We start from the raw sequence: 26,653 nt of genomic DNA on the forward strand, positions 1-26,653 counted from the left end.
CCCTCTACTTACAAACTTAATTCATTCCGTGACCAGGTTCTTAAATAGAAAAAATTGTAACCTGTGTGGAATCCACATTGCATATCTGACATCAACAAAATTGAGAGAGTCCAGAAATATTTCACAAGAAAAGACCCTTCACTCCTCTTTTCACAACAAAATACGTTATTCCGCAAGACTTGAAATTCTTCGATTAGACAACTTACAAGTCCGCCATCTCTGTTCTGACTTAACTATAGTTCATAAAATCATATACCAAAATGTTCTATCTGTTAGTGACTACTTCACCTTCAACCGCCACAACACACGAGCACGAAATCAATTTAAACTAAATGTTAACCTCTCCAAACTAGACTGCAAAAAATATGACTTCAGCAACAGAGTAATCAACACCTGGAATGCACTACCTGACTCTGTGGTTTCTACTCCCAACCCCAAAACCTTTAACCTTAGACTATCTACAATCGACCTCTCTCCCTTTCTAAGAGGTCTGTAAGGGGCGTGCATAAGCGCACCATTGTGCCTACCGTCCCTGTCCTATTGTCTTCTATCGGTACTTTTTATCATTACTTTTCTAATGTTTTATTTGTACAAATTGTTACCCTATAATTGTTTGAAAAATAAATAAATAAACGCATGTCCGACTTGCAAAAGCCACTTTAATAATTTACTAAAGAATTAATGTGTAGGCCAGTGATGGCAAATCTATGGCACGGATGCCATATCTGCTGGCACCCAAGCTGCTGCCCTAGCTCAGCTGCAATGTGCATGTGTGTGCTGGGCAGCTGATCTTTGGCTCACATGGAGGCTCTGGGAGGACATTTTTGGCTTCCAGAATGTCTCCAGGGGGGTAGGGTGGCGCTTTTACCCTCCCCAGGCTCCAGGGAAGCCTCTAGAGTCTGGGGAGGGCGAAACATGAGCCTACTGGGCCCACCAAAAGTAGAGAAACAGGCCATTTCTAGCCTCCAGATAGCCTCGGGGGAAGCTGTTTTCGTCCTCCCCAAGCATTGAATTATAGGTGTGGGCAATCCCGCATGCGCAATAGTGCTCACCCACACTCTTGGCACCCAAGGAAAAAATGGTTCACCACCACCATCACAGATGACTGTGCCTTTTCCCCCCCTGAAACTCCATGTTCAAGTCAAAGCATAGCCATTCTAAATGACATCACAGGCTTCTACTGACCTCATTGGCTGGAGGTTGCCATGGCAAATGCCAGCATTCCTGGCATCGTTGATTCTTTTGAACAGCAGTACCGCAAAACCCTGTTCAAAATACTTCGATCAGAAGAAAAGCTACTCCAAAATATTTTACTTAGTATTTATTTAAATAAGGGGCAAGGTCCGAAAAAAGCAGACAATGCCATTGGAGGAACTTTCAGCAACCAAGAGGAATCTTCGTCGCCTGATAGAGGAGCTGAGAGAGAGTGTGGCCTCCTTGGATACGGAGAACCAGGAGTTGCTCCAACACAAGAAATACCTCAAAGATCAGCAGAGGGGTCTTGGGGAGACTGTGGATCACCTGGAGTCCAGTATGGAACCCGTGCAGAAAAATGTGGAGGACATCCGCGAAAGCTTTGATCACGTCAACATGGTGATCCACGAAGTAGCGGTGCAGAACAAGTCACTGGTGGAAGCCAACAGTGACCTCAACCAGGAAATGCACGAGGTCACCAGCCAAGTGGCCCTCTTCAAAAACGTCAACCCGGCTCACGAGAACGACTTCAAGGAGATGTGCAACCTCCAGTCGGAGGTTGAAAAATGCCTGCATAACCTGGAGGACCAACTCTCCTACATGGAGCACAAATACCACGTGGAGAAAACCCAATCCAGCCAACTGAAGGAGAAAGTCGCGACCATTCAGAAAGCCAGGGAAAACCTGAGGAACCACGTCAAAGACCCGCAGAACCAACAAGACCTCTGCGTGCAGCAGGCCACGTTTGTGAGGCTGGATCAGGAGAACCAGGTGCCATTGGGCGTCCTGATGCATGAACTCATGGAGGCCAGGCTGGTGGGAGTGGCCCGGGATGGGTCAAAAGAAAGGAAGGTCCTGCGTTGGTTATGGGTGGCAGCCAAATTTCTGTTGTTGTTGCTGTTTGGCTGCTGTCTATTGCTCGGCCTGGTCTTTGCGTACACTCACTTTTGTAACCCATTCTTCATCTCGGACACACTTTTGGTGCTCCTCAGTGACCAGAGCATTGAGAAGCTTGTGTACCATTTCTCCCCGTACCTCGAACAGAATATCGATGGCCTTTTACCGTTTTGAAAAATGAAATTCTTTCTCTCCCTTCGTTGACTTGCTACCCTAGGGCGCAAGCAGGAGGGAATACCGGATCATCGAATTTGGTGGACAGCCAAAATAGATTGTGCATCTTGGTCTCCGGTGTTGGAATCTCAGTATCAACCATAGATATAATGTATATAGAGCTTCTTTTTTTCTTTTTTTAAAATAATCTTTACTGAATATTTACATTAAAACAAAAAAAATATTTACATTAAAACAAAAAAAATATTTACATTAAAACAAAAAAAATATTTACATTAAAACAGAAAAATATATTACATGATGTAACAGTGATGTGAGATATACAAAAACTGGGTTGAGAAAGAGGAAAAAGGGTTGAAAAAAAATTAGAAAAATACAAAAAAAGGGGATTTTTGGGAAAGGGGGGGAATGTATTAACTATATAAAGTTTAATATTATACAAAAGGGTGTTAGGTGTAAGTATCTATAGTTTTGCTTGTTGAAATAATAAGATAGGATTGGTAAAAGTTAGAATATCAATAGCGATTAAGTAGTATGCATATTTTATCTTTATAGTTGATATCAGGGGTTATGTTCATAGGATTTGATATCAGATCTTTTTTTCTTTTCTTGGCCATATCTCCACGTTTGTGAGGCTGGATCAGGAGAACCAGGTGCCATCGGGCGTCCTGATGCATGAACTCATGGAGGCCAGGCTGGTGGGAGTGGCCCGAGACGGGTCAAAGCAAAGGAAGGTTCTGCATTGGTTATGGGTGGCAGCCAAATTTCTGTTGTTGTTGCTGTTTGGCTGCTGTCTATTGCTCGGCCTGGTCTTTGCGTACACTCAGAGCATTGAGAAGCTTGTGTACCATTTCTCCCCGTACCTCGAACAGAATATCGATGGCCTTTTACCGTTTTGAAAAATGAAATTCTTTCTCTCCCTTCGTTGACTTGCTACCCTAGGGCGCAAGCAGAAGGAAATACCGGATCATCGAATTTGGTGGACAGCCAAAATAGATTGTGCATCTTGGTCTCCGGTGTTAGAATCTCAGTATCAACCATATATATAATGTATATAGAGCTTCTTTTTTTCTTTTTTAAAAATAATCTTTACTGAATATTTACATTAAAACAAAAAAAATATTTACATTAAAACAGAAAAATATATTACATGATGTAACAGTGATGTGAGATATACAAAAACTGGGTTGAGGAAGAGGAAAAAGGGTTGAAAATTTTTTAGAAAAAAAGGGATTTTTGGGAAAGGGGGGGAATGTATTAGCTATATACTGTAAAGATTAATATTATACAAAAGGGTGTTAGGTGTAAGTATCTCTATAGTTTTGTTTGTTGAAATAATGAGATAGGATTGGTAAAAGTTAGAATATCAATAGCGATTAAGTAGTATGCATATTTTATCTTTATAGTTGATATCAGGGGTTATGTTCATAGGATTTGATATCAGATCTTTTTTTCTCTTGTTGGCCATATGTTTCCCCCCCCCCCCACACCCTCAATTGTTTCATTTCTTCTCTCGTGTTTGGTTAATTAAAGAAAATAAAAAAATAAACACTAAAGGATCCATCGTGTTTTCCTTCTACAGCTTTTCAAAGTGATGGGGAAAGATGCACAAAAGGGATCAAATCTGAACCGATTCTCGGAGGGATCCAATTCACTTGGAGAAATCATTCGCATGAGAACTTATCTAGCTTGTAGTAGCAGTTAAGTACGGGGTCATTTTTTTTTTGTCAACTGTCCCCACTCGACCACCTTCAATTTCAACGAAACTTTGCACATATATTTCTTATGGTATAAAACTGGGGTGTGCAAAATTTTAGGATATGGACCTAAAATTTTGCAACCTCAGTTTTATACCGTAAGGAATATACGTGCAAAGTTTCATTGAAATTGAAGGTGGTCGAGTGGGGACACCACCTGGTCCACTTGACAAAGAATGACCCTATGGCCGCTATCTCAAACGGAATGTCCCAAAGGTGCTTTTTTCTTTTTTTAATATTTTTATTATTTTTCAAAGACAAACATGACACACCCAACATATAACATTAAATGGAGCTACAGTCGCTCCGCTCAAAATCAAAGTCCTCATTGTACAGAAAAAAGAAAGAACTTGTTATTGTTTAGAACCATCCAGAGAATATATGAAAATATCTGTTACAACTCACTGCGTAAAAACACATCTAAATAGTATATTAAAGTATATTCAAACGATCTTAATTCATGAGTTAAACCGAATCCAAACTGACAAAAAAAATGAATATTACATTGTATTATAAAAGAGGCTTTCTGGTTTTTCTTCGAAGACGTTTTGCTTCTCATCCAAGCAGCTTTTTCAGTTCTGACTGGATGATGGGGAATGGAAGGGTCTATACGCCTTGCAAACAGTGGTCATTCATTTATTTCTTGCATTTGTATGCCGCTGACTCCGAAACGGACTCAAAGGATTTGCATCCTTTTAGCGAGTTTATCCATTTCATCAGAGTCACCTGCAAATGGTTGCGGAGCCTTCTCGGAACTGTTGTAAAGGCTGTGTTGTAGATTGGAGATAGATGATGTCGTATCCCTCCTATTTTGAGAGGGTTGTTCAGTTTTGACATAGATGGCTCTTAGAGCAGTCTTGATCTATTTTGACCCTAACTAGTTTCTTGGACTATAAAGAGGTGTGGTACAGAAACTGTTGTACTTTCAGACCTGCAAGATTGAGGTCAGCGAGGTACTGCAAACAAGATGCATATCCAGGAATATTGTGTTCATCTGCCTTCCTTCCCCCCTCCCTCCCTTTCCTCCCTATTCTTTCCTTTCCTCCCTCCATTCTTTCCTTTCCTCCCTCCCTCTCTTCTTTCTTTCCTCCCTCACTTTTCTTTCTTTCTTCCTTCTTTCCTTTCCTCCCTCCCTTTCCCCCCTCTGCTTTCCTTTCTTCCTTCTTTCCTACCTCCCTTTCCTTTCTTCCTTCTTTCCTTTCCTCCTTCCCTTTCCTCCCTCTTTTCTTTCTTCTTTCCTTTCCTCCCTCTTCTTTCCTTTTCTCCCTCCCTTCTTTTCTTTCCTCCCTCCCTTAGCTCCCTCTCCTTTCCTGTCTTCCTTCTTTCCTTTCTTCCCTTCCTTTCCTCCCTCTTCTTTCCTTTCCTCCCTCCCTTTTTCCTTTCTTCCCTTGCTCCCTTCTTTCCTTTTCTCCCTCCCTCCTTTTCCTCCCTCTCCTTTCCTCCCTCCCTTTTCTTTCCTCCCTCCCTTCCTTTGCTCCCTTCTTTCCTTTTCTCCCTCCCTCCTTTTGTTCCCTCTCTTATTTCTTTTCCTCCCTCTTCTTTCCTTTCCTCCCTCCCTCCCTTCCTTTCCTACCCCATCCTTCTCTCCTTTCCTTTTTAGGTTACATTCAAAGCATCTTGCAAGATAACAACATCTCTGACCCCCACCCTCGCTTTTACAGACCAAGAAACTAGAGAGGGTCCCTTCTGAACTGCTTTGCACATCTACATTCCTGTTGCAGGCTCAACTACCTCTTATCTGACTGTCAGTTAGTCGGCACCTCCTCCTTCCGTCTCCCAAAGTTATTCACAAATACGATCATATTCAGAGACTCCAGGATGGGCTGTGAATATGGTGGAAATTGCAAGGGACTGCAGGGGACACTCCCCAAAGGAAGTGGGGCAGACAGAGTAGGTCAGACTGGCTAGCCCTCTCGAGGGTCAGACCAGTCCCATACGTGCAGCGATCCATCACTCGCAGCCGAGAGTAATGTCTGGGGCTTCCAAGGGTGCCAAGTGTGGGTGGTGACCACCGGACTGCCCCCATCTTTTCCTGGGCTGCCGAAGATGTGTCCTTTGTGAATGAACATAGGCTTGGCTTCCTGCCCTGAGGAGTCCCAGTCCTGTGTGTTGTAGACCTGAACAGTCCCGTCAAAACCTTGAAGAAAAGAGAAATGCAAGTAAATAGCAATAGCACTTAGACCTATACACACACTGCTTTATAACCCTCTCTTAAGCGGTTTACAGAGTCAGCTTGTTGCCCCTCCAACAATCTGGGTGTCAAGCCGCAGCAGAAGTTGGTGACAAATTAGAAACATAGAAACATAGAAGATTGAAGGCAGAAAAAGACCTCATGGTCCATCTAGTCTGCCCTTATGCTATTTCCTGTATTTTATCTTAGGCTGGATCTATGTTTATCCCAGGCATGTTTAAATTCAGTTCCAGTGGATTTACCAACCATGTCTGCTGGTAATTTGTTCCAAGCATCTACTACTCTTTCAGTGGAATAATATTTTCTCACGTTGCTTCTGACCTTTCCCCCAGCTAACCTCAGATTGTGCCCCCTTCTTCTTGTGTTCGTTTTCCTATTAAAACACTTCCGTCCTGAACCTTATTTAACCCTTTAACATATTTAAATGTTTCGATCATGTCCCCCCTTTTCCTTCTGTCCTCCAGACTATACAGATTGAGTTCATGAAGTCTTTCATGAGAAGTTTTATGCTCAAGACCTTCCACCATTTTTGCAGCCCATCTCTGAACATGTTCAATTTGATCCATATCTTTTTGTAGGTGAGGTCTCCAGAATTGAACACAGTAATCCAAATGTGGTCTCCCCAGCGCTCTATACAGCAGGATCACAATCTCCCTGTTCCTGCTTGTTATACCTCTAGCTCTTAACAGCTTGCCACACTATCTATAGAAGACATGGTGTTTGTGGCCCTGTTTCCTCCCAGGAGATTCTTAGAGAGGCCCCACAGAGGCTTTTCCCCACCTTTTCCAGCCCTGTTTCCTCCCAGGAGATTCCTAGAGAGGCCCCCCTGGAGGCCTCTCCCCGCCTTTTCCGGCCCCGTTTCCTCCCAGGAGATTCCCAGAGAGGCCCCACAGAGGCTTCTCCCTGCCTTTTCCGGTTACACTTTCGGAGGGTTGGGTTTGTAAGTGGAAAATGGTTCTTGAGAAGAGGCAAAAAAATCTTGAACACCCGGTTCTTATCTAGATTTAGTTCGGATGTTACCTGGAACAAAATCTCCCTGGGATGTGCGCACATGCACGCCAATCATCTGAAGCCCACAGCGCACCGATAGCAGTGGTAGGAGGAATCGGCCCCAGCTGCAAACCTCATAATGCTGAAAGCACCAGGCGGCATTGCAAAGGTAACAACCCTCACAGCTTACCTGACATGGCCAGGCTGTCGGCTAGTACAGGAGCCAAGCGGATGGACAGGAACTCTGCCCCATGGAGATGAGAGGTGGGTGCACAGCATTGGGCCATTTTTAGGGGGCTGGAAGGGTGTCTGATATCCGTCAACACAACGAAGCCACCCGAGGAGAGACGGGCAACCAGTGGGGTCCCTCCAGAACCCACTCCTGAACACCAGCTCAGCCCCTCTGTCTGGGCCCAAGGAGTCCGAGTCTTCTCAAGCACTCCCAGAATCCCCTGCTGTTGCCGGAAGTCCACAAGGAACAGCTGCCCTTTGGCACTGCACACCACAGCGGTAGCTTCATCCAGGAAATCCAGACTGGCGATTTGGTCAAGGCTGGTAGAAGCTGGAGGAGGAAAGAAGAATTGAGTTGGAACTCAGGGGTAGGTAAAGTTGGCTCTTCTATGATAGGTGGACTTCAACTCCCAGAATTCCTGAACTAGCATGACCCAGGGCAAGAGCCTTCTCGGTGGGGGCCCCGGCCTTCTGTAATCAGCTCCCCCCGGAGATTTGTACTGCCCCCACCTTCCTCGCCTTTCGTAAGAGTCTTAAGACTCATTTATGATGCCAGGCTTGGGCCGATTAGTATAGAATAGAATAGAATATTATTGGCCAAGTATGATTGGACACACAAGGAATTTGTCTTGGTGCATATGCTCTCAGCGTATATAAAAGAAAAAGATACATTTGTCAAGAATCATGTGGAACAACACTTAATGATTGTCATAGGGGTCAAATAAGCAACAAAGAAACAATCAATATTAATAAAAATCTTGGGATACAAGCAACAAGTTACAGTCATACAGTCCTAAGTGGGAGGAAAAGGATGATAGGAATGATGAGAAATAACTAGTAGAAATAGAAGTGCAGATTTAGTAAAAAGCCTTAAAAAGACCTTAGCCCCTGGCCAACAAATGTTTGTATGGTTGCTGTATGAATGGGTGTGATTGATTTTAATATAACCAGGGATTTTAGATAGTTATGTAATTTTAATTTAATTGGATTTAATCTTAGTGTAACCTACTGTTTTTTATATGCTGTAAGCCGCCCGGAGTCTTCGGAGAGGGGCGGCATAGAAATCAAATCAAATCAAATCAAATCAAATCAAATGAAAAAATAATGCCTCCTCCAAAAAAACTTAATGTTGAGTCAAGGATGAGGAAACGACAGGTTCTAGCCTCTAAGCATGAAAGCCAGCTTCAGAAGAGGCAAAAAAATCTTGAACACCCTGTTCTTATCTAGAAAAGTTCATAAGTAGAAGCGTTCGTAGGCAGAGGTACCACTGCATTTTGGAGAGAGTTTTCAAACAAACTGCCTACCAGCCACCCAAGGACTTTTCTCTGATTCAATTTCCGTCATTTGTAGATTGCATATTCTTTGCCCGTGGAGGATGCAGGACGGTTTGGCACAGCTCGTTGCGATTTTGGACCAGGAAGTATCTTCTATCTTTGTGGGGGAGATGACCCTCAGTAGCTTCATCATATCTAGGGTGGAGGAGAGGAAGAAATAAAAATTTCCACAAGACCTCATTTTACATTATAAGTAGTTCTCGGTTTACGAACACATTTGGAAAATAATTTATGGTGTGTGTATGTATGTGTGTGTGTGTGAGTCTTCCAAGGAGTAGAATGGCAAACACGTCAGAGATGAGTGGGGTCTGGCCAGTTGAAACCCAGTTAAGAAGTGTTGTTGTTTCTTAGAGGCTCACCTGTTTCATCTGGTTCGGTTCGCCAAACTTGTAGTACGCTGTCTGGTGGCCCACTGGTTACCAACAAGCTGAAAGCACAAATCAAGAAGAAACGGAGCAGTGAAGATACCATATTTTTCAGAGTATGAGATGCACCTTTTCCCTACTAAAAGAGTGATAATTTGGGTGCTTTTTATACACTGAATGTAACCCTGCCCAGCCTCTCAAACTGAGCTTTCAGAGGCTGAAATAGCCTCTCAGAGGGAGCTTTGCAAAGCTGAAAAAACAGCCTCTAAAACAGAGCTATGCAGGTTTGAAAACAACCTTTGAAACGGAGCTTTGCAGAGCTGAAAAAGCAGTATCTGAAATGGGAGCTTTGCAAGGCTGAAAACAACCTCTCAAATGGAGCTTTGCAGAGCTGAAAAAGCAGCCTCTCAAACGGAGCTTTGCAAGGCTGAAAACAACCTCTGAAAAGGAGCCTTGCACAGCTGAAAAAACAGCTTCTGAAATGGAGCTTTGCAAGGCTGAAAACAACCTCTGAAATGGAGCCTTGCAGAGTTGAAAAAACAGCCTATAAAACAGAGGTTTGCAAGGCTGAAAACTACCTCTTAAACGGAGCTTTGCAGAGCTGAAAAAGCAGCCTCTGAAATGGAGCTTTGCAAGGCTGAAAACAACCTCTCAAATGGAGCCTTGCAAAGCTGAAAAAGCAGCTTTGCAAGGTTAATATACCTGTTCCAAACTGTTTGCTAAAGATGCTATCCAGATAGATGCTGGGAGGCATAATTTTTTCTTCTTCTTCCTCCCCAAAAACTAAGGTACGTCTTACACTCTGGTGTGTCTTACAGTCTGAAAAATACGGCAATTCCTTCTCTATCACACAAAAGGTCCACTTTAAGATGGACGTACTACAACTCCCAGAATTGTGGAAGCTGACGTCCATCTATCTTAAAGCTTGTGAGGTTGAGAAAAGCCGCTATAAACGAGGCTAAACTGAGTTGGTGGGTCAGGATGTTGGTGGGCACAATTCTAGCCTGAATGCAAAAGGTGTCCCATCATCCCACTAAGATGCAGCATAGATTTTCCTTGGTTGCATATCTCTCAAAGCCATCCAAGCCAGAACTATCCTCAGATCTTGTCACAATGAGTTCCACAGGCAATGATGTGGTAGAGCAGTGGTTCTCAACCTGGGGATTTGGGGGTCGAACCATCATTTCACAGAGGTCGTCTAAGACCAATGGAAAAGACAAATTTCCCATGGTGTTAGGAACTAAAGCGTCTATTCTGGCCCCTTGGAACATATTTTTACAATCTGACCAATCAGGCGCTTGACAATGGAGGTGTCCCTCTGACTTTCCTTCCAATCAGCTTAAAGCTCTGTTGGGAGAATTGGCGCTAGACTTATGGTTGGGGGTCACCACATGAGGAAAGATTGAGAAAACCACTGCAGTAGAAAGTCACTATTACCCCCCAAAAAAGCAACAATTTCAGGTTAACCCAGATCTTTTAAGTTCAGAAAATGACAGGAAAGCAAAATACACTGCTCAAAAAAAAATAAAGGGAACACTTAAACAACACAATATAACTCCAAGTAAATCAAACTTCTGTGAAATCGATCTGTCCACTTGGGAAGCAACATTGATTCACAATCAATTTCACATGTTTTCAGCACATTCAACTTTGTACAGAACAAAGTATTCAATGAGAATATTTCATTCATTCAGATCTAGGATGAGTTCTTTGAGTGCATGTTTTTGAGCAGTATGTTTGTTTTATAATTCTGTCCCGTGAAATGTGAGAATTTGGTGACCTTCTGAAGAAGCTCCAGAAAGACTTGACGTGGAGTCTGTTGAATTCACAGAGGGCTCCTGAGATTCATGTTCAGTATCCTTGAACCAGGATGAGTATGAGAAAAACAGATAAGACACATAGAAGGGATGTGCGGTTAATGAGGCAACCTTGAAGTCCTTAGTTGTCTGTATGTTTTATCATAACTTCCAGGGCAATGTAACCTTTACAACTCTCTTGCTTGAGATTAGTAACAGCCGAGGGCTTGGTCAGCACATATAGTCTTCAACTTACAGTTTAATGTTTCCAAATGTAAAATAATGCACTTGGGGAAAAGGAATCCTCAATCTGAGTATTGCATTGGCAGTTCTGTGTTAGCAAAAACTTCAGAAGAGAAGGATTTAGGGGTAGTGAATTCTGACAGTCTCAAAATGGGTGAGCAGTGTGGTCGGGCAGTCTGCGGAGAGGGGCGGCATACAAATCTAAATAATAAATAAATAAATAAAATAAATAAAAGCAAGTAGGATGCTTGGCTGCATAGCTAGAGGTATAACAAGCAGGAAGAGGGAGATTGTGATCCCCTTATATAGAGCGCTGGTGACACCACATTTGGAATACTGTGTTCAGTTCTGGAGACCTCACCTACAAAAAGATATTGACAAAATTGAACGGGTCCAAAGACGGGCTACAAGAATGGTGGAAGGTCTTAAACATAAAACATATCAGGAAAGACTTCATGAACTCAATCTGTATAGTCTGGAGGACAGAAGGAAAAGGGGGGACATGATTGAAACATTTAAATATGTTAAAGGGTTAAATAAGGTTCAGGAGGGAAGTGTTTTTAATCGGAAAGTGAACACAAGAACAAGGGGACACAATCTGAAGTTAGTTGGGGGAAAGATCAAAAGCAACGTGAGAAAATATCATTTCACTGAAATAGTAGTAGATGCTTGGAACAAACTTCCAGCAGACGTGGTTGGTAAATCCACAGTAACTGAATTTAAACATGCCTGGGATAAACATATATCCATTGTAAGATAAAATACAGGAAATAGTATAAGGGCAGACTAGATGGACCATGAGGTCTTTTTCTGCCGTCAGTCTTCTATGTTTCTATGTTTCTATGTTTCTCCGTACTGAAGGAGCGGGTCCAGCAGTCACATGGGTTGCTCATGTCCAATCCGGTGGAACTGAGCCTAGTGTTAAAAAAGCTTGCCGGATCCGCCCCTTCCCCAGAATTCGCTCAGTTCGCATATCCTGCGGTTGTATTGTGATAGCTCGTTCAACATTCTAACACCTTCCCTTCGATCTTTTCCTTCAAAAGTAGTAAGAATTGTTTTACCATTATTATTTACTTGCACTATAGCGCCAGCCGTTTGCGGCTCGGCTTTTTTCCTTTGGAGAAGTTGCGGTTTCGTTTTCCCCCGGCGGTTTTGCCGTGTACGATCCCCGCTGCCGCTTGTGGATTCCTCTAATCCTTTGGCCTGGAGGTCTTGGTGCAAGTATTGATTTATTGATTTATTGATTCATTATTGTATATTATTAAAGGGCTTAAGAAATACCTCCTGCGGAGTGAGACGTCTTGCTAGTCTCCTGGACTTAGTCGATCGCTTCCCCTTTAAGAAATATTACGGAGCGATTTTTTCGGCGCGAAGGCCTTCGCGCCCTTTTTAAATTTAGGCCTCTCGTGTTGGCCTCCTGCCAGCCGCGTAGGCCTCAGTCCACCGCGTGGATCCCGGAGCGGGCCTTGGGACGCCCAGGCTTAATTCTCCACCGGCTAAGCCTCCAACCAGAGTGCCTTGGTTTACTTAATTATAAAGTTTAGGGAGGCTGGCCCCGCTGGATTTGGGGACACGAACTCTGGGTTTGCCCAGATTGCCCTCAAGTCTCAGCAGCTTCGAGGCCTCGAAGCAGGATCCATTCCTCTTGGGAAGTCCTTAAAATTCTTCTCCTTAATTATTCAGTTATTGGCTCAGCCTTGTCTTCTGTTAATTGTCAGACTATGGCTACTTTTCCCAAGAGAGGCACAACAAAAGGTCCCAGAGAGGCCAGGCCTACAGGCGATGAGATTACTAGTATCCCCCAGGCCTCTTCCTCCTCTTCTCCAGGGGCCCGCCCCTCGACCAAGGTCACCAGGGCCGAGAAGAGAAGGGACCTAGCCCTACAAAGAATCCATGACAAATCAGCAAAACGTTTGAAAGTACAGGCCCAAGTACTCAGTAGTCAAGACCCCCCAGAGGCTTCTAGTCTACCTCCTTCTGGGGTCCCTGTGTTATCTCTGGATGAGCCTAACCTAGACAGACCCCAACCTAACCTATGGGGCATAGGTCCAGAGGAACCAGATATTATTGAAGATTCCCCCCAGCCAGGAACCTCCCAGGCCTTTAGGGATTCTTCTGCCATTCCTGCTGATATTTCTACTTTACCTCCTGAGTTCCAATCTATTTTTGCTGTGTTGTCCAAGGCCATTGATGCCAAACTCTCCACCATCAATGAGCTTCCCTTACCTCCTCCTCCTCCTCGTTCCTCCCGCCCCTTGGGTTCTTCCCCAGCGGTTAGAGCTCCTATTCAGGATGATTCAGATTCCTCTCAGGACGAATATGAGGATATGGAGGATGATGAGGATCCCTTTCAAGGCCTCTCAGATGATGAGGAATCCCAAATAAAGGTTCCTTCTCCAATTACTATTTTTCCTTCTCAATTATTCAAATCTCTCCTCCTCAAAGCTAGAATTTCTACGGGATTAGCGGCCCAGGAGAAACAAGCCTCCACTTCCACTGATCCCCCGGAGGAGAATTTACCCTACTTCACAGAGGAACAGGAGGATAACGAGGTAATTCCTATGCCTAAATTGTTTAAAGATGCTTTACTCAAACAGTGGGATTTCCCAGCCTCTGGCCTTAATCCCTCCACCAAGGACAGAAAGTTGTACAAACTTTCCTCTTCCTATGAAGAGCTTCTATCTTTTCCCAAACCGGATGAACCTGTCAAGATCCTTCACTCGGCAGCGGCTGTGCCAGGCGAAGCGGAGGAAGTCCTCCGCCCAGAGGACAAGCGGATTGAACAAATGCTCAAAAGAGGATTCACCGCAGATTCCTGGGCCATTAAAAGTTCTGCAGCAGCTTCCTTTTTCTCCAGAGCCATGCTGCTGTGGCTTCGTCAACTTCAACAGCATATTCCTCCCGATGACTTGAGAGGTCAACAAGACTTCAACAAGGTCTTTGCAGCTGCCCAGTACGTGGCTGATGCCACCTTGCAATCTACTAGATTTTCTGCTAAGTCTATTGCAGCTTCTACAACGGCAAGAAGACTCCTATGGATTCGCCCTTGGCAAGCGGGAGTACGCCAGAAGTGGCAGTTATCCCAGGGACCCTTAAAGCGCGACCTTCTTTTCGGTGATCTTCTGGATCCACTCCTCACGGAAACCACGGACAAGAAGAAAGTTTTGGGTCCAACCACAAAAAAGGCTACCAAAACGCAGTCCTTTCGTCGCCCAGGGCGCCAGCAAGATCAAGCGGCTTCCTATCAGAGATCTCCAGGTCAGTATTCCCCCCGCTTTCGTTCCCAAGGTAGGAACTCCAGGGGCAGAGGTTTTCGTTTCCAAAGGGGAGCGTCCTCTAACAGGGCTTCAAAAAAAACCTAGATGGTAACCTTTCCTCAATTCCCATAGGGGGTCGCCTAGCCCATTTCGCCTCTAATTGGCGTCTCACCTCCAAGGACCCCTGGGTCATTGACACTGTTCAAACAGGCCTTCTTTTAGAATTTATTTCTCCTCCCCCGAAACGTTTTATTTCCTGCCCTTCTCCCAGGTCCTCCTCAGATTGTAACCGTATGGAGGAGGCCATCTCTCATTTATTGTCCATCAGAGCCATTCAACCGGTTCCTTCCGGTCAGAAGGGCCTAGGTTTTTACTCCATCCTATTTATGGTTCCAAAGTCCTCCGGAGGTTGGAGAGCTATTTTGGATTTAAAGAAGCTAAACCTATTCATCAAATATAGGAAGTTTAAGATGCACTCCTTATCTTCTATTTTGGCCGCCATCCACACGGGAGATTTCATGGTCTCCTTAGACCTCACTGAGGCCTACCTCCACATTCCTATAGCCAAATGCCACAGAAAATTTTTACGTTTTTCCTTTCAAGGCAGGCATTTCCAGTATAGGGCGATGCCATTTGGCCTTTCCTCGGCCCCTCGGGTCTTTACAAAGCTCTTGGGGTCCCTGGCGGCCTATATCCGGGCGTCTCCCATCCACATTTTATGTTATCTTGATGATATTTTGATTCATGGGAACTCCCTAGAGAAAGTGAAAACAGACCTTTCTGTCACCATGTCAGTCCTTCAGGACCATGGATTTTCCATCAACTTTGATAAAAGTCACCTCCAACCTTCCACATCCATCTTACACCTGGGATCCATTATTAATTCAGAATCCTCCCAGGTTTTTCTCTCTCCCGAGAGAAAACTCAGTATAGGGGAGTTAATTTCTAACATTTTATCTAATTCTTCAGTTTCCATAGTAACTCTGTCATCCCTTTTGGGGAAGATGGTGTCATGCATAGGCATCATTCCCTGGGCTCGCCTTCATGCTAGGGAACTCCAGTGGCTCCTATTACCCTTTCAGAGATCGGGGCACAGCAACTCAAATCGTCGCATTGTCATCCCACCAAGTGTTCGCAGATCCTTCAAGTGGTGGAAGTCTCCGGCCATGGACAAAGGATCCCCGTTCAGGTGCCCGGATCAATTTGTCATCACCACAGATGCCAGCCTATCGGGATGGGGCGCCCACGCCCAGGGGATGATAGCCCAGGGCACGTGGTCCCCGGAGGAAGCTTCCAGGCCAATCAATTGGCTAGAGTTAAGAGCCGTTTCCCTGGCTCTGAAGCATTTCTCTCTTCGCATTCCCAACCGGCACGTTCTCATTCTCACCGACAACATTGCCACAAAAAGCCATATCTGCAGACAGGGGGGCACGAGATCCAAGGCCCTCATGAGGGAGGCCCTCAAGTTAGGCCTTTGGGCGGAAAAACATCTTCGGTCGCTCCTAGCCGACCACATCTCGGGGAGCCTCAACGTCCAGGCGGATTGGCTATCTCGAGCAACGATAGACCCAGGAGAGTGGAACCTCCATCAAGACCTGTTCCATCAAATCAGCCTCAGATTCGGCCTACCAATCCTGGATCTCTTCGCGACCAATGCGAACGCCCAACTCCCTCGCTTCTTTTCCAGATTTCCATCCCCGGGAGCGGAAGCAATCAATGCCCTCCGGAGTCCATGGCCTCCAGGCCTACTCTACGCATTTCCTCCAATTCCAATTCTCCCGGACGTGATTCACAAGGTCCTCACCGAGAGGGCCCGAGTAATCTTAATCGCCCCTCATTGGCCCCGCCGGCCCTGGTTCGCGGATCTCCAACAGCTGTCCGTCCAGGACCCTTGGCGACTCCCCGTTTCGGGGGATATGCTGCGGCAGGGGGCCTCATTCCATCCAGACCCGGAGTGGTTCCATCTCACCGCCTGGCTGTTATCAGGAGAGACTTAGAACTGCGTGGTCATGACCCCGATTCAGTGGAGGTCATTTTAAAGGCCAGGAGGGGTTCGACCAATCGAATCTACGACCACACGTGGTCCAAGTTTCACCAGTGGTGTCTACAGGGAGGTCTCTCTCCTCTGTGCATCCCCATACACAGAATCATTTCCTTCCTTATGCAAGGCTTCCATAAAGGACTTTCCACCAGCACCCTCCGGCGTCATCTGGCAGCCATTTCATCTGTCCTAGGGGGTCCCCGCAGACAGCCTCTCCGATCCTTCCCTGAAGTTCAGGAATTCCTCAAGGGCATAGCCAACCTCAGACCTTCCAAGGTCCACAGGTATCCATCATGGGATTTGCCACGGGTTCTCCATTCCCTCACGCAGGCACCATACGAACCCCTAAAATCGGCGTCCCTCAGGTACCTATCCTTTAAAGTAGCATTCCTGGTGGCTATTACCTCTGCACGACGCATTTCGGAGTTGGCTGCCCTCTCAATCAGGCAGGACCTTTGTCAATTTCATCAGGACAAGGTAGTCTTGCGACTGGACCCCACCTTCTTACCCAAGGTCAGTTCCATGTTCCACAGAACTCAGGATATTGTCCTACCATCCTTCTGCCTCCAACGAGACCATCCCTTGGCAATTAGATGGCACACCCTGGATCTTATTAGAGCGCTGAGAATCTATATCCAACGCACTGGACCCTTTCGGAGGTCAGAAGCACTGTTTATAGCCTATCACCCCAGAGTCATGGGGGCCAAAGTGTCTTCAACAGTAATAGGCCGTTGGATCAGAGGGACTATATCTAAGGCCTATGAATCGGCCTCCCTCTCAGTCCCAAGGAACATCACAGCGCATTCCACCAGGAGCGCAGCCACCTCGGCCGCTTGGGCGACTCAAGCCCCGTTGGAGGAGGTCTGCAAAGCAGCCACTTGGGCCTCGCCAAATTCCTTCATCAGGCACTACAAGATTGATGCTTACGCTTCAGCGGACGCTGCCTTCGGCAGAAGGGTACTCCAATCCGTTATCTCACACGATAGCAATCTAATCCCTCCCTAGGGACCATCTATTGGGTATGTCCCATGTGACTGCTGGACCCGCTCCTTCAGTACGGAGAATAGGCGTTGATTGCTTACCTGAACGCCTCTTCTCGTACGGTGAGCGGGTACAGCAGTCACTTCCCGCCCTTGTATGTGTCTTCTTTACCTTCTATAATCCTTTTCCTCTAACAATAAGAGTTGAACACTACAGAGCTTCACAGCTGAGCCTAGTCTATGGATTCGCGAATTCTGGGGAAGGGGCGGATCCGGCAAGCTTTTTTAACACTAGGCTCAGTTCCACCGGATTGGACATGAGCAACCCATGTGACTGCTGTACCCGCTCACCGTACGAGAAGAGGCGTTCAGGTAAGCAATCAACGCCTATTCTTCAACTACAATTGAAACCAACATTTACGTTAAAGTCACACAGATATGATCCTCAACAAGGCTCTTAACCTCCTACCTTGTTCCTGGGACATGTTTGAGACTGTAGATGGGCCGATCACATATTCCACCCCTTTGAACCTTGAAATCTCTCTCTGGACATAAGCCCTACAAAAACCAAGAAAGGTGAAAGATTTATACGATCTGAAGAGAAACCAGAGTATAAAATTATCCCAGACAAACCTTATATCTAGTAACGCACATAATTACCGCAACTAGAATAATTTATGCCCAGAATTGGAAAAATCAAAATATACCTTCAGTAGGTCAAATTATCGAAAGATGTTTCACCATCACTCCGCAGTCTGCATTGGCTGCCGATCAGTTTCCGATCACAATTCAAAGTGTTGGTTATGACCTTTAAAGCCCTTCATGGCATCGGACCAGAATACCTCCGAGACCGCCTTCTGCCGCACGAATCCCAGCGACCGATTAGGTCCCACAGAGTGGGCCTCCTCCGGGTCCCGTCAACTAAACAATGTCGGTTGGCGGGCCCCAGGGGGAGAGCCTTCTCTGTGGCGGCACCGACTCTCTGGAACCAACTCCCCCCCGGAGATCAGAACTGCCCCTACTCTTCCTGCCTTCCGTAAACTCCTCAAAACCCACCTTTGCCGTCAGGCATGGGGGAACTAAACATCTCCCCCTGGGCACATTTAATTTATACATGGTATGCCTGTGTGTGTGTCTGTTAGTATATGGGGTTTTTTAAATCTTTAAATATTTTAATTAATTGAATTATTTATGATTTGTTTTACACTTGTTGTGAGCCGCCCCGAGTCTTCGGAGAGGGGCGGCATACAAATCCAAATAATAAATAAATAAATAAATGTGCAGAAATGAACGAGATGACAAGGCATATTAAGGGAACAAAAGACAACAAAAATAATAAACTATGGGGAAAATGGCACAAATGGTTCCAAAAAAGAAATAAGATAGAATGATATTTAATACCAGATTATAGATGTATTGAAATTTATGATAAAGAAAATGCAATTAGAAAATCTTAAAAATATTGATACTTGTACTTATGAAAAACTTTTTAAAAATTGGTTCATTGCGAATATATGTATACATTTACAACTTTAGCTTTTCTAATATTTCTTTTAGATTGAATTAAGTTTTCCTCTCTTTTTTTGATCACTGAAGTAAAGACTAATTACAAATGTATATAAAACGGGAAACAATCTTTTAATATATATTAAAAACAATAAATAAAACATTAACAAAAAACAAAGAAAGGACCAAGGAATCCACTTGTCATATTGAAAGAAAATAAAACAGACCAGAACAGCAAGATAACATTGGCTATAACTCTTTTTAAAAAAACAAACAAAAAACAAAACAAAATATAATATAATAAAATAAAGGGAAAATTTGCGTTTTCCTTCTGCATGCGCAGAAGCAAAAACACACTGGGACGCGCCTGCAGGAAAATGAAAGTTGCGCACGCAGCACACTGATAGCCCCTGTTTAAAGGTAGTCCTCGACTTACAACAATTCCTTTAATGACCGTTCAAACCTACAATGGCAGTGGGGGGAAAGTGACTTACAACTATTTTTTTCACACTTACAACTCCATGATCATGTGATCAAAATTCAAATGCTTGGCAACTGGTTCATACTTATTATGTCCGTTGCTATGCCTCAACAAGGTCATTTTTCCCCCCAAATACAAATTTTATTTTTCTCCAAGATAGAATAAAAAACAGTACATACGTACAAACACTAAAACCATGCTTATAATAAAACATATATTAAAAAAATATTTTTTCTATTAATCATTCAATGGGGGCTTATCTTTCTTCTATTAAAAAAACCATTCTATAGAACATATATAATATCCCGGAGATATTCTGGTCCGATGCCATGAAGGGTTGTTACTAACGGCAGTGATTCACTTAACAACAGTGGCAAGAAACATCACAAAAAGGGGCAAGACAGAAATTTGGGGTTCCATTTCGGTCGCAAGTTGGGGACCGCCTTGTAGTGCAAATCCCGATATTGGGTTCTCTATCCTGGGTAAATTTATCCAATTTCTCTAGAAAGCCACCCAGGTGAACAGCTTAGTTAACAGCAGTCCCTACATCTAGTGGAGGGCAGTTCCACAGGACACATTTGCTCTGGAGAGCCACCAAGTTGCATACCACCCTGCTGTCTGTAATCTCTACTTTACCTTATTCTGTTTCGCGATCAGCCTCGGAGGCAGAAGCAGCTGCAGAATTTCGTTCCTGCTCCCATTCTCGTATCCAGCGACACAAATGCCTAGGGAGCAAATCGCAATTAGTTTCAGCGTTGCAAACAGGCAAACCGTCAGACTTACAACTCGACTTACAACCACCCATCGAGCAATCATTCGAAGTCACCATGGCACAGAAAAAGGGAAGCCAAATTCATTGAACAAGTGCATAATTCACAGAATAACTACAGTGATACAGCTAACAACAAGAATGCAGCTGCGAGAGCAATCATGGGCTTCCCCAAATATGCCCATGTTACACCAACACTCCGCAGTCTGCATTGGTTGCCGATCAATTTCCGGTCACAATTCAAAGTGTTGGTTATGACCTATAAAGGCCTTCATGGCATCAGGCCAGAATATCTCCAGGACCGCCTTCTGCAGCACGAATCCCAGCGACCAGTTAGGTCCCACAGAGTTGGCCTTCTCCGGGTCCTGTGAACTAAACAATGTCGCTTGGCGGGACCCAGGGGAAGAGCCTTCTCTGTGGTGGCCCCGGCCCTCTGGAACCAACTCCCCCCAGAGATTAGAATTGCCCCCACCCTCCTTGCCTTTCGTAAGCTACTTAAAACCCACCTCTGCCGTCAGGCATGGGGGAATTGAGATTCTTTCCCCCTTAGGCCTTTACAATTCTATGCATGGTATGTATGTACAGTATGTATGTTTGGTTTTTATATTAATGGTTTTTTAATCATTTTTAACATCAGATTACTATTGTACACTGTTTTTATTGTTGCTGTTAACCGCCCCGAGTCTCCGGAGAGGGGCGGCATACAAATCCAATAAATAAATAAATAAACAAACCGTGGCAAAAATATATATATCATAAAATCAGGTGTGACTCACTTACCGATGCCTTGCTTAGTAGCGGTCATGCTGGATCCAATTTTGTGGGGGGAACCCCTCCTCGGGAAACCCTCCCCACCGCAGCTGCCCCCAACTCATTGAAAAGCAATGAACGGTCACTCACGTTGGTCTCCTGTCCATTCGATGACTCTGGTGGGCCCAGGAAGTTCAAAGAGATGCAGGTCATTGTATCTAAGCAAGATGAATAGCGTTAGCATTTAGACTTATATACCGCTTCATAGTGCTTTTAAAGCCCTCTCTAAGCAGTTTATAAAATCAGTATATTTCCCCCAAACAATCTGGGTCCTCGCTTTACCCACTTCGGAAGGATGGAAGGCTGAGTCAACTTTGAGTCGGTGGTGAGATTTGAACTAGCAGTTAGCTGAAGTAGCCTGCAGTGCTGCACTCTAACCACTGCACCACCCCCAGCTTTTGGGGAGAGGGAAGGCATTTTCAAGAACGGAAAAGGAAAATGTCACTGGCTTGCATCACTTCTGTATCCCAATGAAGACAGCAATGCTCCATCTTACATAGAAACACAGAAGATTGACAGCAGAAAAAGACCTCCTGGTCCATCTCGTCTGCCCTTACACTATTTCCTGTATTTTATCTTAGGATGGACATAAGTTTATCCCAGGCATGTTTAAATTCAGTTACTGTGGATTTACCAACCATGTCTGCTGGAAGTTTCTTCCAAGCCTCTACTACTCTTTCAGTAAAATAATATTTTCTCACGTTGCTTCTGATCTTTCCCTCAACTAACCTCAGATTGTGCCCCCTTGTTAATTCATTCATTCATTCATTCATTCATTCATTCATTCATTCATTCATTCATTCATTCATTCATTCATTCATTCATTAGATTTGTATGCCGCCCCCTCTCCATAGACTCGGGGCGGCTCACAACAGTGATAAAAACAATACATAATGACAAATCTAATAATTAGAATCTAAAATAGCAATTATAGATATAAAAATCTAAAAGAGATTGTATCATATTGTGCAGAGAAACTACATAAGCAAGGGGAAAGTGTCTCAGTTCCCCCAAGCTTGACGACAGAGATGGGTTTTGAGGAGTTTACGAAATGCAAGGAGGGTGGGGGCAGTCCTAATCTCCGGGGGGAGTTGATTCCAGAGGGTCGGAGCTGCCACAGAGAAGGCTCTTCCCCTGGGTCCCGCCAGACAGCATTGTTTAGCCGACGGGACCCGGAGAAGACCAACTCTGTGGGACCTAACTGTTCTTGTGTTCACTTTCCTACTAAAACACTTCCCTCCTGAACCTTATGTAACCCTTTAACATATTTAAATGTTTCCCTCTTTCCCTTCTGTCCTCCAAAAAACAAAATAGGGGGCTTACAGGCCTCTCTCATCTTTTTAAGTGGGAGAACTTAATACACCAGCCCCATTGTATATACCAAGAGTAATGGATACAAAATTGAGAAGTATTAATGATTATACATTGCTCAAAAAGATAAAGGGAACACTTAAACAACAGAATATAACTCCAAGTAAATAAAACTTCTGAAGAGAAGGATTTAGGGGTAGTGATTTCTGACAGTCTCAAAATGGGTGAGCAGTGTGGTCGGGCGGTAGGAAAGGCAAGTAGGATGCTTGGCTGCATAGCTAGAGGTATAACAAGCAGGAAGAGGGAGATTGTGATCCCCTTATATAGAGCGCTGGTGAGACCACATTTGGAATACTGTGTTCAGTTCTGGAGACCTCACCTACAAAAAGATATTGACAAAATTGAACGGGTCCAAAGACGGGCTACAAGAATGGTGGAAGGTCTTAAGCATAAAACGTATCAGGAAAGACTTAATGAACTCAATCTGTATAGTCTGAAGGACAGAAGGAAAAGGGGGGACATGATCGAAACATTTAAATATGTTAAAGGGTTAAATAAGGTTCAGGAGGGAAGTGTTTTTAATAGGAAAGTGAACACAAGAACAAGGGGACACAATCTGAAGTTAGTTGGGGGAAAGATCAAAGGCAACATGAGAAAGTATTATTTTACTGAAAGAGTAGTAGATCCTTGGAACAAACTTCCAGCAGACATGGTTGGTAAATCCACAGTAACCGAATTTAAACATGCCTGGGATAAACATATATCCATTGTAAGATAAAATACAGGAAATAGTAAAAGGGCAGACTAGATGGACCATGGGGTCTTTTTCTGCCGTCAGTCTTCTATGTTTCTATGTTTCTATGTAAAATCAAACTGTCCACTTAGGAAGCAACACTGATTGACAATTTCACATGCTATTGTGCACATTCAACTTTGTACAGAACGAAGTATTCAATGAGACTATTTCATTCATTCAGATCTAGGATGTGTTATTTGAGTGTTCCCTTTATTTATTTTTTTGAGCAGTATATTTAGCAGATGATATTTGTTTATTAAGTTGGATTGAAGTATAGAAGTATTTTTGTTTTAAAATTGCAACTAGAATTATCCACTCAGGGAAGGATTTAGAGCAGTAGTTCTCAAACTCGGGGCGGCTAACAACATATAAAATAACAATATATAACATCCTGAATCCAATCAGGGGCAATTAGGTGGTAGCCCCATGGCCAATGAAATGAGAATATGTTGTATGATTGAACTGGTATGATGGTTTTTAAATATTGGATTTTTAGATTGTAATTTTAAATTTAATTAGATTTGCCATTCTGCTGTATTGTTATATGATAGGCTGTTCGCCGCCCCGAGTCCTCAGAGAAGGACGGCATACAAATCTAATAAATAAATAAAAGGTTTAGAAAGCTTAGAACTACGTCACCTTAAACACGATCTAAGCATAGCCCATAAAATCATCTACTACAATGTCCTTTCTGTCAACGACTACTTCAGCTTCAACCACAACCACACACGAGCACACAACAGATACAAACCTAATGTAAACTGATCCAAACTCGACTGCAGGAAATACAACTTTAGTAACTGAGTAGTTGATGCATGGAACTCACTACCTGACTCTGTAATATCATCACCCAACCCCCAAAGCTTTACCCTTAGACTATCCACTGTTGACCTCTCCTAATTCCTAAGGGGTCAATAGAGGGTGTGCATAAGTGCACCAGCGTGCCCTCCGTCCCCTGTCCTAATGTTTCTTTTTTATTTTAATTTTTTTACTAGTACTGTATCATGTATGTGAATATTATTATAGCTTTACGTACCCCCAATATGCACTTGACAAAACAGATAAATAAAAATAAAATAAAACCCAAAGACCATAAAAACATTCATACCCATTCAATTCAAGTTAGAGTCATACAGTCATAAGTGGGAGGAAATGGGTGAGAGGAATGTATCTGATGTTATGTCATGTCAAATGTCATGTTATGTCAAATGGTGGAAGGCCTTAAGCATCAATCTTATCAAGAAAGACTCAATGAACTTAATCTGTATAGTCTGGAGGACAGAAGGGAAAGGAGGGACATGATAGAAACATTTAAATATGTTAAAGGGTTAAATAAGTTTCAGGAGGGAAGTGTTTTTTAATAGAAAAGTGAACACAAGAACAAGGGGGCACAATCTGAGGGTAGTTGGGGAAAAGATCAGAAGCAAGGTGAGAAAATATTTTTTTTACTGAAAGAGTAGTAGATGCTTGGAACAAACTTCCAGCAGACGTGGTTGGTAAATCCACAGTAACTGAATTTAAACATGCCTGGGATAAACCTCTATCCATCCTAAGATAAAATACAGGAAATAGTATAAGGGCAGACTAGATGGACCATCAATCTTCTATGTTTCTATGTATGTTTTTGAAGTGGAGAAAGATTTTTTTAAAATATTTTTTTTTAAAGCCGGTGGGGGGAGGTGAGGAGGACAGGAGGTAGGGCAAGCTTGGGGAGGGGCTTCAACACCCCACCCCCCCACCAAGAGCCCCTCCCTCCTAGGTAAAGATGCAAAGGGTTGCAAAAGCCTCTCCAGCCGGCATGGGTCTTCAAACTTGGCAACTTTAAGACTGGTGGACTTCAACTCCCAGAATTCTCCAGCCAGCATGGCTGGCTGGAGAATTCTGGGAGTTGAAGTCCACCAATCTTAAAGTTGCCAAGTTTGAAGACCTTTGCTCCACAGGCTACGAGGTCGAACTCGCATCGCGCTAGAGCATGGGTGGGGGGCGCAATTGGCTGGGGAGGATGGGTTGCATTCCCCTCCCGCCTCCCCGGGCCAAGGAAGGCGACTCACAGCCTCAGGGAGTCCATCAACCACGCTTCCTCCTCCTCCTCCTCCTCTTTCTCCATCACAGCTGCGGCCATGTGAGCCTTCGGGTAAACGAGTGACGTCATCTCTTCCGGGGATGGGAATACAAGCTCCGCCCCTTCTCAGTCTCTTCCTGCCCCCCCACCACCACCACCACGCCCCTCCGGTCTTTCCTAGACCAGGCCAGGAGGGGGCAGCAGAGATCGCGTGAGCGAGCCGGTCCGGCCGTGTAGAATAGATAGAATTCTTTATTGGCCAAGTGTGATTGGACAAACAAGGACTTTGTCTTTGGTGCAGATGCTCTTAGTGTACATAAAAGAAAATATAGATTTGTCAAGAATCCTAAGATACAACACAATGATTGTCATAGGGGTCAAATAAGCAATGAAGAAACAATCAATATTGATAAAAATCTTAGGATACAAGCAGCAAGTTACAGTCATAGAGTCCTAAGTGGGAGGAAAGGGATGATAGGAATAATGAGAAAAAACTAGTAGAAATAGAAGTGCAGACGTAGTAAAAAAGTTTGACAGAGTTGAGGGAATTAGTAGGTTGTCGCTTTGTGCGTTGGCTGTGGATGATGGGGTTTGTGATCTGGTCCGGGCCAGCGTTAGCCGAGATTCTGCACACCTGCGGGCAGAAGGGACTGACTCGTTGGGCTTGGCACAATACGCACAGGAACGTTCACCTAAAGTTAACTCTATCTTAAGTATTCCTGGAATAAAATGTACAGTTTGTCTCTCCTTGCAGAAAAGACTGGACTTCTTCCCTCCTGTCTTGTGAATGAATGCAGCGGATCGGCCTTACATTCGATTCAATTAATTCAATTAATTCAATTTAATTTAATTTAATTAGGAATAGAGCTGGAAAGGGACCTTAGAGGTCTTCTAGTCCAACCCTCTAATATACATAACACTGCTCAAAAAAACAAAGGGAACACTTAAACAGCACAATATAACTCCAAGTAAATCAAACTTCTGTGAAATCAAACTGTCCACTTAGGAAGCAACACTGATTGACAATCAATTTCACAGGCTGTTGTGCACATTCAACTTTGTACTAGAACAAAGTATTCATTGAGAATATTTCATTCATTCAGATCTAGGATGAGTTATTTTGAGTGTTCCCTTTATTTTTTTGAGCAGTATAGATAGATGGTAATAAGCAAAGATATAACAATGTTATACATGATATTAGTGAGAAAGAAACATTAGGACGGGGACGGTAGGCATGCTGGTGCACTTATGCACGCCCCTTACCTCTCAGGAATCGGGAGAGGTCAACAGTGGCTAGTCTAAGGGTAAAGTTTTGGGGATTAGGTGAGGATACTACAGAGTCCAGTAGTGAGTTCCATGCATCAATTACTCGGTTATTAAAGTTGTACACTGCTCAAAAAAAAAATAAAGGGAACACTTAGAAAACAGAATATAACTTCAATTAAATTGACAATCAATTTCACCAGTG

General features: G+C 44.0%; 2 protein-coding genes across 3 annotated transcripts in view; one reads left to right on the plus strand and one right to left on the minus strand.

The window, feature by feature from the left end:
• LOC139166282 (transmembrane protein 191C-like) overlaps nucleotides 1-26,653 on the plus strand; it is an 81,131-nt gene that overhangs the window by 49,561 nt on the left and 4,917 nt on the right. The window lies entirely within an intron of this gene.
• On the minus strand, nucleotides 5,382-25,280 carry LOC139166281 (WD repeat-containing protein 73-like). Of its 2 annotated transcripts, none has more exons than XM_070749631.1 (8): nucleotides 25,175-25,280; nucleotides 21,107-21,174; nucleotides 20,074-20,162; nucleotides 17,920-18,008; nucleotides 9,128-9,195; nucleotides 8,739-8,903; nucleotides 7,394-7,765; nucleotides 5,382-6,159 (listed from the first exon to the last, which is right to left on the minus strand). In XM_070749631.1, exons 1-8 carry the CDS (start codon nucleotides 25,273-25,275, stop codon nucleotides 5,927-5,929), a joined length of 1,185 nt encoding a protein of 394 aa, XP_070605732.1. In that variant the 5' UTR covers nucleotides 25,276-25,280; the 3' UTR covers nucleotides 5,382-5,926. The 2 variants fall into 2 exon arrangements, with proteins under 2 accessions (XP_070605732.1, XP_070605733.1); XM_070749632.1 differs by having other exon boundaries at nucleotides 20,987-21,174; nucleotides 25,175-25,252.

The sequence above is a fragment of the Erythrolamprus reginae genome, chromosome 4, assembly GCF_031021105.1.
Source record: "Erythrolamprus reginae isolate rEryReg1 chromosome 4, rEryReg1.hap1, whole genome shotgun sequence".
Taxonomy (NCBI): Eukaryota; Metazoa; Chordata; class Lepidosauria; order Squamata; family Dipsadidae; genus Erythrolamprus; species Erythrolamprus reginae.

Excerpts from the sequence above, each read along its gene's own strand:
- LOC139166281 (XM_070749631.1), bottom strand. The coding sequence starts at position 25,275 with ATGACGTCACTCGTTTACCCGAAGGCTCACATGGCCGCAGCTGTGATG. Across the intron at positions 9,196-17,919 it reads AAACATGTCCCAGGAACAAG|CTTGTTGGTAACCAGTGGGC; the intron begins GTAGGAGGTTAA and ends TTGTGCTTTCAG. Across the intron at positions 8,904-9,127 it reads AACCGAACCAGATGAAACAG|ATATGATGAAGCTACTGAGG; the intron begins GTGAGCCTCTAA and ends CCTCCACCCTAG.